The sequence below is a fragment of the Quercus lobata genome, chromosome 9, assembly GCF_001633185.2.
Source record: "Quercus lobata isolate SW786 chromosome 9, ValleyOak3.0 Primary Assembly, whole genome shotgun sequence".
Lineage (NCBI taxonomy): Eukaryota > Viridiplantae > Streptophyta > Magnoliopsida > Fagales > Fagaceae > Quercus > Quercus lobata.
Window position 1 is genome coordinate 26,032,398 of NC_044912.1, and position 17,395 is coordinate 26,049,792.

General features: G+C 35.9%; 1 protein-coding gene across 1 annotated transcript; it reads right to left on the reverse strand.

The window, feature by feature from the left end:
• Positions 1-588: 588 nt before the first annotated feature.
• LOC115961470 (B3 domain-containing transcription factor VRN1-like) lies at positions 589-2,190 on the reverse strand. The gene is made up of 3 exons (XM_031080450.1): positions 2,062-2,190; positions 1,023-1,526; positions 589-931 (listed from the first exon to the last, which is right to left on the reverse strand). The coding sequence occupies exons 1-3, from the start codon at positions 2,188-2,190 to the stop codon at positions 674-676; spliced, it is 891 nt and encodes a 296-aa protein (XP_030936310.1). The 3' UTR covers positions 589-673.
• Between the last annotated feature and the right edge of the window lie 15,205 nt (positions 2,191-17,395).

The window sequence follows — 17,395 nt, forward strand, 5'->3', positions numbered from 1 at the left end:
AGTATGAGTTTATCATATTGGTGAGTTGGTCAATGTGATAAAATCAAAATATTAATTCTAATTATTCAAAATTTGGAGATCCGAAATCCTCTTCTTTTTTTATTTTTTTTCTGAAAAGGTTTGAATATCATATTGTAACTTTCAACTTTTTTGGTCCATATTATTTCCTTCTTGACTTAAATATTTATGGTAATAAAGTGCAATTATTTTGTCTACCATGATTTTTTTTTTTTTAATAAACCATGTCACTTGAAATTTTTTTGGTTCATGCTTTCGCCCCTCCTAGGTTCAAATCCTGGTTTCGTCCCTGTACGGCTCCATTGCACTTTCTTTAAATTGGTATGTTTGGAATAACCAAATAAGGATTCTATTTGCTTTATCTGATAGGCTAATTCCTCAAAGATTGTATGCATAATCCCCAGCCTTCCACAGTCTTAAGTGGAGGAAATTACAAAATAGCTTAAGCATAAATAACATTAGTTTGGTATTACAAACTTTTTCAACAAGATCTAGTCAATGGACAAACTTTACCAAAAGGTCTTGGCATTAAGGTACATAGCCCTACTAGTAACCAAAATCTCAAAAAGAAAATAGGTACCATGTTAAGTTTCACGTCAAAATCACCTACCACAAGTTTAGGCAAGTTGTCCAAGTTTGAGGGCTGATTTACTTGTCATGCATATTCAGCCATGCGAAATATTGAAACTTTCAGCACAACATTCATCCTGCTGATCAACTCAAAGACACATACATCCCCTACCTTTATACCATTGTCTCTAACAAATGATTTCCATCCATTGCCGATTGTCTGAGGTGTAGCTGAACCATCTCTGAAACGAAACTGGCAGGGCCACCGTTTTCCACTAGAAGCCTGAAGCTTGACAGAAATTTTCCGTTGAACATACTTTTTTGCAAATTCGGTGGTGACATACTGCACAAGAAAGTAGAATTGTAAATAAGAATATTGGAAGGTGACTTTTAAAATACTTCAAGAGCTAATCTTGTATACAATAAAGGCTCACCACATAAGACAATTTTAAATTATATGCCTGAATGACGCGGATGAAGGAAGGATTTTTTGGCTTGAACATTCTGGCTGCTTGCAATGCCCTTTCTCTTCCTCCAGATAACACAGATCTTCTTGTTGAAGACATGGGAGAGTTTTCTATAATAATCAATTCTGTATCTACTTCATGTTTTACACACAACTCTCGTGAAGTAGACATTTCATTTTCATTCAAATTGCCCTGCCTTTTCTTATCCCTATTAGATGGATACTCAATCTCAGTAGCAGTTATATCAAACACAAGAACATGGAATTTTGAGTTCCCCTTGTATTTGAAGACTAAGAAATACCCATAATTGATAGAATGATAATCTACAAAATCCCGCCAACCGCCACAAAACCAAATATTATTGTTAGCCTTCTCCAACCTTACTTGCCAAATGCCACCATTAGGAGCAGTGAGTGTAGCAACACTGGAGAGTTTATTCCCATATTCCCTTACAAACTTTTCAGGGAGCCTCTGCGGGAACAAAATTAGTTAAATTTTCTTAATATCAATATAAAATTAAATCAAGAAAACTGTGCTTCCAAGGTTTACATCAATGGCTTCTAATCATCACAATTGCAACATTAGGGAGCTTTGTAGCAATGTTACACCTAACCAATAACTTGAATGACATGTTTTAGAGGCTTTTAGGCTTTTACCCTATTTCTAAATAAATCAAATATCCTTGTGACAGTATGTTCTGTGAGAATAAACTTTCCTTGTGATAGGTCAAGAAACTTGGTTCTTAACGTAACTCAGTTTTTTTTTAAAAAAAAAAAAAAAATCCTAACCATCGTAACATTTCAAATTATACAGACAAAATATTGGAAACAACAACATATCTAAGTCTAATTGGAGGCATTTCATTTCCTAAGGTGTTTTTTACGTTACAAAGCAGAGGACATTATCTAACAAAAGCACAAGAATCACATGTAGCAACAAAGAACAGCAGGGAATAAAAAGCAAGTGATTTCAGATAAACTTGCCAAAATAGAAAACAATACATTACCAGTTTCATGTTACGCATGGTGGAAGGCAGTATTATCTTGAAAAAATATGAGTTTCTACACCTCGACGGCCGGTGATGGTCCCAATTAGGCCCCACTCTACTCCGGCAAGTCCTTGCTTTAGGGGCCATATGATTTTTCTGTGAAAGAGTATTTGGTCTTTGTGGTTTGGATAAGTCTCAGAGCCTGTATGACTGTATGTATGTATTGTATCTATAAGTAGTACACTAGTAGTAGATTTCAGTTTTTTGTGCTCTGTCTCTGTATACGACACCTACTTGACTAGCTACTTGTCATTTGTCAAGTCTCCAGTGCTTTTTTGGTGGTGACATAGAAGAATACTCGAGTGCAGTAGTGTTGGGAAGATGCAAGCAGGATCTCAATCTCTGTTGAACCAGACCAGTTGATATATCAGTATAGGTACGAAATAGATATAATATTTTATAAAGAAAACCACGAAATGTTGACTAAAAAATGTTTACAAATTCATATCATCTACTATTTTCACAACGAAGAGGTTCTGGGTTGAAATCTCACATCTTCTTCTACTATAATTATCAAATTACTCTTAATAATACAATATATAAATATTTGAATGATTTTTATTTATAAATAACACATTAATTAAACACAAACGCCTAATATCAACTCAGTTTTTTTTTTTCCAACCTTTTACATAATTATTATAACGAATTAGCAATTAGTGCCTTTAATCATAGCTTTTACAAAAACAATTGTAAAATAATAATAATAATAATGCCGATACCGGACTGTACCGGCCTTACCGGAGAAAATCGGGTGTTCGGGCCGGTAAAGAAAAAACCAGAAAAACATACCACTAAAAAAGAAAAAAGCCAAGAAAATGTTATCGCCACCGCTTTCAGCCTTGCAACATTCCCTGTTTCTCCTTCTTGCAGTACCGTTTTAGTTTTACAGCATTCTTCTCATCCCTACTTCTTCTTCTTCTCCCCTGTTTTACATGTTTTTCTTGTGGGTGTAATGAAGATCTGGCTGGAAGCCATGCCAAGTTTATTTCCTTCTTGTTTAGTACGCTGACCAGTGCTCTTCTCAATGCAAAAGTTAAAATATATATATATATATATATATTATATAATAAAAGTGAGTTTCTAGGACACGTGGTTGATGGGAGGGTGTTAAGTTAAGAGTTTGAAAAAAGATTTGGGTTTTGCCTTTGTCAATGTGAATGACAGCCACAGTCTTTTTGAAATTTAAAATTTATGCTTTTTTTCTTTAATTTTTTTAGTTGATTGAATTGTACTCATATGATATGACAATTCCGCTTGATGTTCAAGAATTAAGCCTTCATTTTATTTTTATTTATTTTTATATATTTTTCATTATAAAACTACAATTTTTTTTTTAGGAGTTAATCCAAGGTAAAAAAAAAAAAAAAAAAATCTAAATATGTACCTGAATATCTATATTATTATTATAATTTTACAATTACAATGTTGGGTTGGATTAGAATGTAATATTATATATATATATATATATAATTAGCAATAATCCTGAAATGATATATTGGTATTCGATATCAAAATATTTTGTACCTATGATCAAACCGAAATAGCTTCCAGTAGGATATTAACTCTTTTGATTAAACTACCTTCAATATGAAATACATGCAAATGATTAACCAATTCCATATTACTTGGATATTCATAAAACCACTAGAGCAAAATAAAGTAATATAAATAGGAGAAACAAATGCAAATCATACGATGTATTATCAAAGATGAAAACCTAAAAATCAATTAGAATGAAACTTCCATTAGTAAATAGTTGTAGTACAAGATATACAATAAGCTCTCGAAACCTAAAGCTATCCTAGTACTCAAACTCTCTAGGCTTCTTCTAGCAATCAACTTCGTCAAGTTCTTTCTTCAACTACTCTCTAAAAAATGCATATTGAGTCGCCAACCTCAAGCCACCAAGTATCCTTGGATTTTTGTTATTGCTCCAAATAATTCCAAGCTCCAATAAACTCGTAAACACTTAAGAATGGTTTTGATAATGATGGATACAATCTCCTCTCATTGATATGTCAATGGTGAGAGAGAAGAAGAAGAGAGAAAATGACAAATGCATGCATAGATCTCTTGATGGGAAGCGGTACATGAGATATGGATTAATTGAAATTGAGTGGTCCAAAGAATAAGAATAAAGGCTGCTTCTTTTTTTGCCACATTTCCTTCACAAGTACAGCTTGCATTTTGTGGCAGCAAAATTAACACTCTTCACAGCACCAATCACCAGGGCTCAAGTATGTACATCTATTCAATCACAAGTATGTACATAATTTGGCACATAATTTTGATGAACCGAAAACTTTATTAGAGAGGAAGAAAAAAAATACAACACCCTACTGGACTCTCCCAAAATAACAGAAGAGAAACAATCCGGGCCAAAACCCCAAAAAAATTACAAGATAAACACCATTTAGCTAAGATATGGGCTGCCTGATTACATAGCCTAGGAACCCACAAAACAGAAACATTACCAGAGAGAGATAGTAGGGACCTCAAATCAAAACAAAGGGACTTGATTCTCCAAGGAAGGGGCACTGCCATATTCAAAAGAAGCTGGACAACAACTTGAGAATCAGACTCCACAAGGACAGATTCGCCACCCAGAGCATGGGCTAAGGAAATCGCCCATCTAACTGCTTCTGCTTCAGCTTAGAGAGGGAGGGTGGTGTTCACTTTCATGGAGCCAACAAACACCAACTCCCCTCTCCAGTCTCTCACAACAACAGCGATGCCAGAAAAGTGAGGATCCATTGCTACGTCAACATTTATTTTTATGTCCAGCCTTGAGGGAGGAATCCAAACCTGAGGAGGGGCTGAAACCATATGTCTTGAGGTGGAGGCTCTTGATTTTTTATGTTCAACTAAGAGGCTATAAATCCTGGATGCAACTCCATCAAAATTAAGCACAGCGTTTTCAAAGAGGGGTCGATTTCTCAGCTTCCAAATAACATCACAAAGGATGACACCAAACAGCAAAAAATCTTCTCTTAAACTAGGATTCAGATTGTCCACAAAAGGAGGAGAAATAAGGAAATAGATAAAATCCGAAGTGGATTCAAACACAATGGCTTCCATCCTTAAGCCCCATTGACTTTGAAACCAGATAGCTTTAGCAATAGTACAAACAGTAAAGAGGTGAAGGGATGACTCATTTGTCGAACTGCACAACGGACAACATCTATCTATGTTTCCATTAAATTTACTGATTACCTCTTTAGAAGGCAGCACATTGGCAACAATTCTCCATAAAAGCATCTTAAGGCAATCATGCAACTTGGTTTTCCATATTTGACCACTAATAGCATCAATGTTTGAGGGGGGCGAGGCTGCCCTGCACAGCCAATAAGCAGACTTGGCTGAAAAAGTTCTCGAGTTTGTTACCATCCAAGACCAATTATCCTCAGTTTGGTTAATTGGGATGGGGATTTTCAGAATAAGATCAACCACTAGCTCTTCGAAGAAATAGTTCAATTTGGATATATCCCATTTACTGTAATCCGAGGAAAAGAGCTGAGACACATTTAAGGCAGGTCTGGATTAGCATCAACCTTAGGGGGAGGGATGAAGCTTGGGAGATTGGGGATCCAAGGATCAGACCATATTCGAATAGAGTCCCCACTGCCCAATATAATGCATGCTGCCTTAGAGATGAGGTGCTTAATGCCTAACAAGCGTTTCCAAAATGGGGAATCATGGCCAGAATAGGAATGAGTTAGCCAGTTATTACAAATCTTGTATTTCGCCCTCAACACATTAACACAGAGACAATCTTTTCCTGTTAAAATCCACCAGCCAAATTTGGAGAGGAGAGTTTGGTTGAAGTCCCAAAGATTCCTGAAACCCAAGCCTCCCTCCTTTTGAGGCTAACAAATAGATGACTAAGACATCGGTGTCCAGTAAGAACCCAACTTAGATTTAGGATTCCACCAAAATCTACGAATTGAGCATCAAGTTGATCACAAAGACCTTTAGGGAGCTGAATGGCAAACATAGCATAGGCTGGGATGGCTTGGGCCACCAATTTGATAAAAGTTACTCTACCAAACCAAGACAAATTTTTGCTTTTCCATCTACTAAGCTTGCTATCCCATTTTTCTTTTATGTATTGGAAATCTTGATTCCTGCTCCTAGAGAGAAAGAGAGGAACACCAAGGTAGGTGGTGTTATGGGATAGAATATTAATGCACCAACTACATCTCATTTGATTGATAAATTGAGGGCTCACCCCTTTAGAGGGGAAACAACCAGATTTTTCCTTGTTAATTAACTGACCTGACCAAGAACAATACTTCTCCAGGCATACTTTGAGGGTGGGTAGCTCAGAGGACTTTGCCTTGCAAAATAAAATGATATCATCAACATAACACAGCTTAGAAATGGGAGGAGCAATATTAGACACTTTAACACCAGATAGCTTCTTTTGGGCAACTTCCCTGTTTATAAGCCTCAGGAGAACTTCACTACCCATAATAAATAGATATGGTGATATAGGGTCTCCTTGTCTAAGACCCCGGGAGGGGGAGAAATTTGGACATTGACCTCCATTTAATAGAAGTGAAAATTCAACTGAAGATAGGCATTGATGAATGAGATTAGCAAAGGTGTTGCTGAAACCAAAGGCTCTAAGAACCGCCATTAGAAAACTCCATTCCATTCTATCGTAGGCTTTTTGGAAGTCTAGTTTGATTCCAAGGTAGCCCTTCTTCTTCCCTGTGTGTTTGAAACTGTGCACAATCTCATGAGCCAGAACCACATTTTCGTTAATCCTTCTATTAGGAACAAAGGCCACTTGGGCCGAATCCACCATTTTGTTTAAGAGATGTCTCAATCTATTAACAATGATTTTTGATATCACCTTGTAACACACATTACATAGACCAATAGGACGAAAATGATTAAAATTATGTGCACCTTTCTTTTTTGGGATAAGGGAGATGAAGGTTTTGTTGAAATCTTTCAAAAGCCAGCCATTACGAAAGAAGCTTTGGACAGCAAGAACTAGTTGGTCACCCATAGTGTCCCAATAATGCTTAGAAAATAGAGCTGGGAAGCCATCTAGACCTGGTGCTTTAAGGGCTTTCATCCCCAACACCACTTTTTAAATCTCATCTCTAGAGAGGACTTTACACAGCTCCAGATTTTCTTGGTCAGAAACACAAGGTTGAATGAGATTTTCGAGGTTCTCAGGGAATTGGGGTTGACTAGAATTGTATAGAGTGGAGAAGTTTTCCAAAAAATATCTTTGGATATCCTCCCGGTCTCTAATCCACGACCCATCATCCAACTTAATCTCTGAAATGCAATTCCTTTGCCTTTTGATGATGGTTGAAAGATGGAAAAATCTAGAATTACGATCCCCTTCTTTAACCCATAGCTCTCTAGAATTTTGCTGTAATCACAGGTCTTCTTTGGCTAGCCAATCATCTAGCTCTAAATTTAGAGAGGCTTCAAGGTTCAAGTTCTCTCTCAAAGGAGTAGCTTGTTGAATCATCAAAATTTTGTCTCGGAGCGCTTTAATTTTTTCTTTTGTATTTCCAAAATTTTCCTTATTCCACCGCAAGAGATCACGGCAAGTCACTGAAAACTTTTTAGCTAGTTTGAAGCCATGAGAGCCCTTCACCCGGGTCTGCCAAGCACTTTCCACCACCCATCTACTTCCTTCCTCCTTGGTCCACATAGCTTCGAAACGAAATGGGTGAGATAACTCCTCAATATCTAAATAAGTGTCAAGCATAATCGGATTATGGTCCGAATTGGAATTGCACAGGTGTCTGACCCCAGCCTTGGGGAATAAGGTCTGCCACTCTTGATCACACAGACATTGGTCCAATCTTTCTTTTATATTGGCCAAACCTTCCCTTCCATTAGACCAAGTGAAGGAAGGACCAATAAATCCAAGATCAATAGCACCCGTATTCATCATGAAATCTCTAAGGCAATTCACTGAGCTTTCTACCACTACTCGACCACCACATTTCTCTTTCGCCCGCTTGATGCAGTTAAGATCCCCAATCACAACCCAAGGCCTCGAGAAAGAGGAGACCATGCTCTCTAGCAACTCTCAGAATTTTTTCCTTTTGGACCTTTGGAATGGACCATATATGGCAAAAAGAAGCCATGGGGCTTCAGGGGGGTCCGAATAAACAAGAGCAACCATCATATTCTTATCAGAGAAAACTACTTCTAACTCAACACCAAGTCTCCAAAAGAGGCAAGAGCACCAGATCTCCTATTAAAGTCAACACACCACGAGTCTACAAACTTTAATCTATTGCAAATCTTATTTATCTTTGGAGATTTTATCTTAGTTTCCAAGAGGAAAACTATGTCCCGATTAGAATCTCGGATTAGCTCTTTAAGAGCTCTAACTGTCGGAGCTTTGCCTGCACCTCGATAGTTCCATGCAATAGTCCTCATGGCGAGGTGGGGGGCATGGTAAGGCCCGCCTCCTTGGCAATCGAAGATACGCATGAAGAAGAAGTAGAAAAAGAGCAGAGAGATGAAGAGGAACCATCCTTACAGTGTTTCAATTTATGAGCTTGAGAAACTGCCTTTGCTCTGGCTAGCGCTTTAAGGGATTTTTTCCTGTGAAGGTTGGAGTGTTTAGGTAAAGGAGGGGAAGGAGTATGAGTGAGCTTGGGCAAGGTATGGGTGAAGGTGTGTTTTGATTTTTTGGGCGAGTTATATGAGGGCTCTAAAGGGCTTAAGTGATTGAACTTTCTTTTGGATCCTAGCAAGCAACAGATGTGGAGGTGGGCTATTTTTATTTGGAGGCTGGGAGGTGGATATTTTTGAGATAGTGGGTTTTGTAGATGATGAGCCAGCACTCTTGTGATTAGGAAAGCCCAAAAGATTTCAATCTAGGCTCAAACGAGAGAGTTGGGATGTAACTAGAGTGGGACTGGGATTGAGACTTACCAAGGATTTTGACAGGACATCAGTTGCCTTTTCCAAGTAAGTCCCATCATTCTGATGGAGGGTCACCATCCTACACTGCTCAAGGACCTCCACTGGTTCATCTCTCATGCCACGTTCCTCTCTCGTAATCATTGCGTCCCAAGAGTCCTTGGCTGTTTGGATCCAACTAGACTGGTTTTGTGGGATAGAGGACCTTGAGGCTGAGGGTGTGGCCTCCACTGCTAGTCGGTTTGGGTTGAGAAAATTATCCAAATTAATACCCGGTTGAAATTCATTATTATTTGCTCTTAACCATTTCCCAAAGAAACCAAAGTTCTGGACTCCCGTATCCTAACAATTGCGGTGATCATGGCCTAGTAAACCACAACCAAAACAAAAATTCCCCAAATTTTCAAACTTAAAAGGGATCCACAGTACAGGAAGATGATCCCTTTCCAAAGGAAAACCTGGGACTAAAGGGCATCTAATGTCCATTTTGACTCGTACTCTAATACATTTGTTCCAAATTAGGGATGGCAATGGGGCGGGGCGGGGCTGAAGGATGGAGTTTTCGTCCCCGCCCTGCATGGTTTTGTCTTGCCCCATCCTCGCCCCGCCCCGCATGATGGCGAAAACTTTCTCACCCCATCCCTAACCCTTGGGGCCTCGCGAAGCTCCGCCCCACTCTGTAAAACTTTACTTTTTATTAATTCACCCTACAACTAGTACAATTTTTTTAATGAAACCTATTTCATGATAAAAATATACTTGAAATTACAACTAAATTTATCCTATCAAATCAAATCAATTTTTAGAAAAAATTGAATAATATATCCAAGTGTTTAACAAGATAATCATAAAAAAATCTCAAAATATAACACATAACAAAATAAAGGCAGAGAACCACATTAGATAGAATAAAATAAGCTAATATTGATATGTTTATTTAAATAGTAGGGTTTTAGGGTATAAAAAATTTACAATTATAATTCTTAGCAACATAGGGCTGGGCGGGGACGAGGAGGGGCGGGACAGGGTGGGTCTAAAAAGTCTAAACCCATCCCCACCCCGTCCCGTGGTGCAGGGCTAAAATCTTGCCCCGTCCCCACCCCACTACTTTTGGGGGGACGGGGAAAACCCGCGTGGGGCGAAGCGGGGAGGGGCGAGTCAAGCAGGGCGGGGAAAAATTGCCATCCCTACTCCAAATACTTGACCCAGGGCCAGCCAAATCTGTATCCAACGCTTTACCCGCTATGCTACCAATTTTAAGCACATTGTCCTTACTTCTTTTGTTGAGCGAAAGGCCATGGATCTGAATCCAGAACTCAATGGTGGAAAAATCAACTTCTGACACACTAATATCAAAGCAGAAACGTTTTAGGATTAAATGATTGCCCTTTACTATCCAGGATCTTCTATCCCAAGCACGTCTCACGTCTGCCTCATGTTTAAAGGAAAACATAAATACGTTCTTATCTACTATAGTCACCTCTATATCATTTATCACATTCCAAGCTTTCACCAATATTTCTTTGACTAAACTCCTTGGAAAGGATTTGTTGGATAGAATCTTACCAATCAGAAGCTTCTTTGAATTTTCACTAGAGGATGGGACCACCTCTAGATTGATCTTACCTTTAAGCCAGTTGAGTTTGGCCGCTTGTGAAGTTAGTGTCAACCGAATCTTCTGCCATGACAGTAAAGATCCGACTAAAAGGAAAAGTACGGTGGGGTAAACAAATTAGGGATGAATTATCATGGGAATTAGAGAGCAGGAAGGTAGCAACAAAAGGGGTTAGAGTAAATCCCAAAGCTTCACTGGGAAGATAGGAACACTCACAAGGAGAAAACAAGCTTCACTAGGAAGACACGAGAGGCACAAGGCCCATTTATATTTTGGCACATAATTAAGCTAACAAAAACAACTTAACAAATACAAATTTTAAACAAGCTTTCAAGTTATTGTATAAAATGGATAAAGTTTTTCTCATTATTCCAAAGGAATTAATGTCATATCCCGTCCTATTTGTGACTAATTTTTTAAATTTTTTTTATTTTTAAAGTTCTCAGCAAAATTTATTTATTTTTTTTAAAGTAATATGTGACTAATTATTTACTAATCAATTATATTATTTTTAATTACATGATTGTTTAATTATTTATAAACGATGAACACAATTATTAAGATAGCTAACTTATAATCCTATTTGTTTCTCAAAAAAAAAAAAAGAAAAAAAAAAACTTATAATCCTTGAATATTCACGGACTACACAGATGCAAATAAGAACAACGAGGCCGTGCCCTTTGCGACAGCTAATTCCAATGTTAATGTTGGAGCACGAGTTACAATCAGGAGTTGTGCTGGCCATCCTGGGTTTTGCAATGGGATGTGGGCTTGGAAAAAGCCCAAATTCATTATGGACCCGCGGCAAAAAACAAAAGGCTGGCGATATGGCATAAAAATAAGAATAATCACAATTAAATGCGAACGTAGGGTAATATATATATATATATATATATATATATATTTATATATATATTTTAGTTAACTTAATTAGTAAAACTCTTTTTTCTTGAATAAGAAATTTGAGATTTGAACTCTACCAATATAAAAAAACAGATTAATATCTTATTCTAATAATAAAAATTAATTATCATGAAGTGGAAGATATAGGTTAAAATCATAGGTAAAAGAATTCTCCATCAAAAAAAAAATTTGTTTCCTTAAAATTTGAGTCTTGGTAAATAAATTTTAACTAAATGGTCATGTGTTAAAGCTTCCTCATATTTAAATTTTAATGTGGTTAAAAATTGCCTCTTTTTTATTTACTTCTTTTACTATGGGGAAACGTTTTATTATATATCAAAGAAATAATTTTATATCCTCTGTCAAACCAGTGACTAAAATAGAAAGTAGAGTTTCATATATAGGCATAACTACTAAGGTTTTGCAATTTCATTTGAAATGGAGGTGCCTGCTATAGTATGCAAACATGGGGGAATAATGTGATAGTTCTTAAAATATGCAATTTAGGAGTATGCATTTTGGATTTGTGTAAAGTCAATTGCTTAATATATTCAATATTATAAAAAAAAGATTAGAGGAACAAATCAATATGGAAAATGGTAATGTGGCTGATGATTCCGTCCATTTTGGTCTACTTTAGTCAATTTCAATCTATTTTGATCTATTTTGGTCCACTATAGTCAATTCAGTTCAGTTCGGTTCATTTCAATGCACTTATGAGTTATGAGAAATAAAACAAGTTTTGGTTGAGACTACCTATTTTAAATTTGAATTTATTAAAAAATATAGATGAAAAAGTGTTATTATTATTGTGGGGGCCGGTTAATCAATAAATTATTAAAGTCGTGTTAATTGGGCCTGTGGCCCATCCGAGGACGTAAAACTGTTCGAGGAGGCCTATATCAGGTTGTAAGGGTAACCAAACGAAAGGAAGAGTAGATATCACGTAAGGTGAGTTCAGTATTCGTTTGAGGACAAAATCCTTCTCGGCAATATGAGTCCGAGGACGACTAGAACGCCACCTTGTTACAAACGTACTTCGGAGCTACGTTACCACTAAAAGTGGGATATGGGACCAAGGGTAAGAAAGAAAAGGTAAACAAATATCTATAACAACAGCTGCCTCCACATTAATTGCCTTTCAACCAACTCTCTAACCGCATTAATGTGAAGGTGATGCCTGAATAGTGATGAAGCAGCCTTACAACTGTTAGTTGGAGGTTCCAGAAGGTGTTAGATGGGACAAAAAGAGATCCCCCGAACCCAACCTACAAGTGTGTGGTGAAGATGATATCAAGAGGGTAGTATATAACATGAAAGAAGACATTGAGGGAAAAAGATCGGAACATAAAAAAAAAAAATAAAGAGCACTCAGAAGAAAACCTTATGAACCAAAGAACTGAACTTGTTTTAACGAAAAATTGATCGTTATATCAGTGCTAATCTATTTATAAACGTGAGGTTTAATTGTTTTTCTTTTAGAGTTAACCTAGTTCTTGGACATCCACGTTCTACAAATTTTATTGTTTGGGCCTTTAACGTTCGAATCCAATACCAGTTTGGGATCGTTACAAATTGAGTCCTTACAATTATTTTTAATAATTTAATTGAATGATTTGTTGTATTATCTTTCTTTATATTATTTTTTTCCTCCCTTAGCTAATATTAGTAGTTTAGTTTTTGAGTGAATTACACAATTTTGGTGTTTTGGTTAATAGATTTCTAGTTCTAGTAGGAGACTTATTTTGCACACAAAGTATGATTGGGCTTGGGCTTATCTTATTAGACTAATATATCTCTAACATCTCTTAAGCTTTACTTTTTTCTATTGACATGTGAAGTTCATCTTGCAATGTATAAATTATTCTACATACCATGGCAAAAATTCTTTTATAAATAAATTTATTGTCAATTCTATTCTCTAACAAAAAAGATCATATATTTTTTCATGCAAACACTCAAAATAGTTAAAATGTCAAAACATGGCCACTTGAAGTAAGCTCTTTGTGTTGATGACTCTGTTGTGTGGTTGGAAGAAACACCAAACTTTTACTAAAATATATATATCAGCACTAAAAATATAACTGTCCCACATATTGCGTGGGCTTGCAGCTAATTTGTATAGATAACAGATTAGGGTTGATATTAAATTTCATTTTTCTAGATATGGAGTTGAGTAAAACACACTTATATCCTATCAATGTTTAATTTATTGTTTTTATAAATGCAGTTTGTTAAGTTGAAATTGCAATAAATTAATTGTGGAACTTTTTATCTTATGATTTGGGAAAATTATTAGGTGATCCGGAACTATTAGGTCAGCAAGCTGACCTTGTAGTCCTAGCCAAAAAAAAAGAAACATATCATTAAAAATAGCTTATATCAACATACCTGCCACGTCACTGAAAAACAATTCAAAATTTAACTTTCGTTAATCTAGCAACGTTAACCCTCTGTTGAAATTCAAATTTTGATTTGGAAATTGGGCGGGTTCGGGGAAGGTAAAAACTGTGAAAACAAAAAGCTTTTCATTCTTAGGGTCCGTTTGGATACAACTTATTTTTGCTGAAACTAAAAACACTGTAGCAAAATTATTTTTAAATGTGTGAATAGTATCGTGGTACTCATTTTTAATATATTTTAACTCGTGAATAGTGACAAACAGTGTATGAACAGTGCTCAACAGTATGTGAACAGTAGACATAATAGTAAAATTTGTCCCAAAACGCGTGAAAAAAAAAAAAAAAGAACAGAAAAACGCAAACGCAAATGCATCAGTCGGACCCAAACGCACACTTAATCTTCATTTTTGGAGCTCTCTATCTCTCTGTTCATCATCAACACCACCGTTTGGCTGCCACTTCCTTCCATCTCAACGTTGGCAACATTTCTGCACTTGTAAGGTACCAATTTTGTTTTACAGAAACTGCTTGCTGAAATGCTTCATAGAGATTCATTTTTCCAAACTTCTTGTTGTTGTTGTGGCCTTGTGTTCTTACTATTAGGGGCTGTGGGTTCATGTTAGTGTGGTGCTGAAATCTGTTTTATTTTTTTGGATTTAATTGGTTAGGATTTGATATAGACAACAGTTATAATGATATGACGTGCTTGCACCCAATGTAACAAGTGGCCTCAGCCCTCGGATGTTGTAGTTGGCTCAACAGTTGATAAGCTGACTTTATTTACATTTCTTGTTGTGCTTGTGGGTAGCTCTGTATTTAGGTGGAACCGTGGAAGGCCATTCATAAAGAAGGAAATTAATTTCTAGCATGGCATAAGGACATCACGGCCTGGGTACAGAGTTGCTATTGCTCTGTTCTATTTCTATTTTTTTTTTCCTTCTTTGTAGTGTACATCATTTTCATTACACTGCACTAAAGTTTCATATTTTTCAAGCAATTTTGGGTTCATTTTAATGATAATGGCATATTTTGGTATACATGTGTCACTATGAAACCTGCTTATTGGAAGGCCAAAAGTTTAAATTTTTACTGTGTTTCTGTTCTTGCAAAGAAATTAGTTCTTATATTATTATTTTTTTTAAAAGAACAGTAGGCTAGTTATTTATGTCCTTTATGGCATTAAATTACAAAATTATGTTCCCTATAATGCTTTTGTGTGAACCATTGTTTATTATGCAGGAGTGGTAAGTTGGATTTTTTACTCTGTTGTGTTGTTTATTGTTTGCTTGTGTGGGCTGCTGTTAAAGTATCTTAACTTCATGCACCTTTTTTTTCAGGTTTAGTATCAGTCGGATCAATATTTAGAAAAAAAAAAACAAAGAATATGTTGTTGCTGAACAACAAAATTTGTTGAATTCTTTCAATTGTCCGTTTGTAGCTGGCCTTTAACCTTCTCTGTTTACCCTGTGTTCCAGGTCTTTTTTTTGAAAGCTAAATTGGGACACAAGACAGTGCCTCTTTCACTTTTACCCTCTGTCAATTCTCAAGGCATCCTTGCCTCTGAACCTGTGGTTCTGCTGACTAGATCATGCCAGCTACGCAGTAGAACCATTGCTCAGCTTTTGATTTAGTGGCAAGGGGGCTCCTCTGAATCTCTGATGATGCTACTTGGGAGGACTTGTTTGCTCTTCAGCAGCAATATCCACATCTTGTGGGCAAAATGTTTTAGTGGAGGGGTTAGTGTTAGGAGTCCAGTTTAATGGTGTACTGAAAGATTGGTGTATTGCATTGTATGTTAGTATTACTGAATTGCTGGTATGTGTTGGTATGTTAGTTGAGGTGTTCAGTTAGTTTTTGCTGCAAGATGATTAAGGAACTATTGTATATAAAACTAATAAGCAACATAATGAGAAGCATCCAGAAAATCTCAATTCAGGATGTTGGTTGCCCTTGAAGTAACTATTTCTTCTTCTCTACTTCTAAAATTCTGATTCACCAAGAGCTTAACTTAACAACTCTTCTCAATTAAGTATATGGGCAGGAGTTTATGTAGTGTGCTACAGGCCTTTATTCCTTTACACTAGATGAAGATGGCCAATTGAATATGGAGTCACAATGTCATATAATATGTATAAGCAGTTAAGCACCATAGCTACATTAGGGGCAATTCATCAAGCAATGGTACATTTGGTGGAACTTTTTTAAAAATTATTTTTAAATTTGTAAACAAAATTGCTATTTATTTTTGCCATTGTTACAACAAGACACTTGATAGGCATATCCAAATTCACGCAAAAAAGTGTTTTGTTGTTTGTTGGCATAGAGTGTTTATTTTCACAAGTAGAATTAAGGCCAATTATCACTTTCATACTAGACTGCTCTTGAGAAAATTTATGATACTTTAGTGTTAAAAGATTTATTGAACACTCAAAACAAATTTCTAAATGACTTCTAATAAAGGCAAAAAAAAAAAAAAAAAAAAAAGTTCTTCTTCAAATAGATTGTAAAATAATCCAAATAAATGACTTAATTCACAAATGTGATTTATTTAAGTGTCATTTAGCCAAAATAATATCAAATACAAAAGAACCAACAGGATATACATAGACCAAACACAATATAATGTCTACATCAAACCCCAAACAAATTTTAGCTACCCCCAATGCTTCTTCTAGTTACAACCAACAAGAGGAGAATTTTTGGAATTAATATATGTCTACTTTATTATTCAAATCTAATTGTTTTTTTATTTTTTTATTTATTTATTTTTTATATAAGATAAAAATTCTACTCTATCCTAATTTAAATTTATATGTGTATGAAATTCCCTTTAGGAAACTTGAACTTCGGCTCTTAACCCCTATACCCCCACAAGCACTTATAAAGTTTATAACAAGCACAATGTTACTTATAAAGTTTATAACAAGTTATCAACTGAATTACCATAATAAGATAATTGAACATGTCTCAATCTGATAGCTCTATATACCTAAAAACTAACTCTAATCAACTACTAACAGCTCCCCTGGATAAAGGAACCACTCCACCCATTACTCATACTTTTATCCATGTTGCTAGTCATTTGCATCTTCTATTTCTGTTGCAAGATATTCACGCCATCCACGCTAAATTGATGATGTTAATCCTCATCATTATTCTTAGCTTGCTGAAGCCTCGCACTTCCACGCTGCATACATGCTCCTCATACATCAAATTAAACATATAGTGCTATCAAAATCACAAAACAAACCGAAATGACAAAAGAAAAGTGAAATAATGTAAAATTATTTGACATGATATAGGACAAGAAATTTCATTAACTTATTTTAGTTCCATGTTAACATGAATACAAAGCCATAAGTTTAGACAAACCAAAACTCTATGAAGCCTTTCAACAAGCAATTTTCTATCCACTGAAAAAATTGTGGGAGATTTAGTATATAATAATGTGAATAACAAG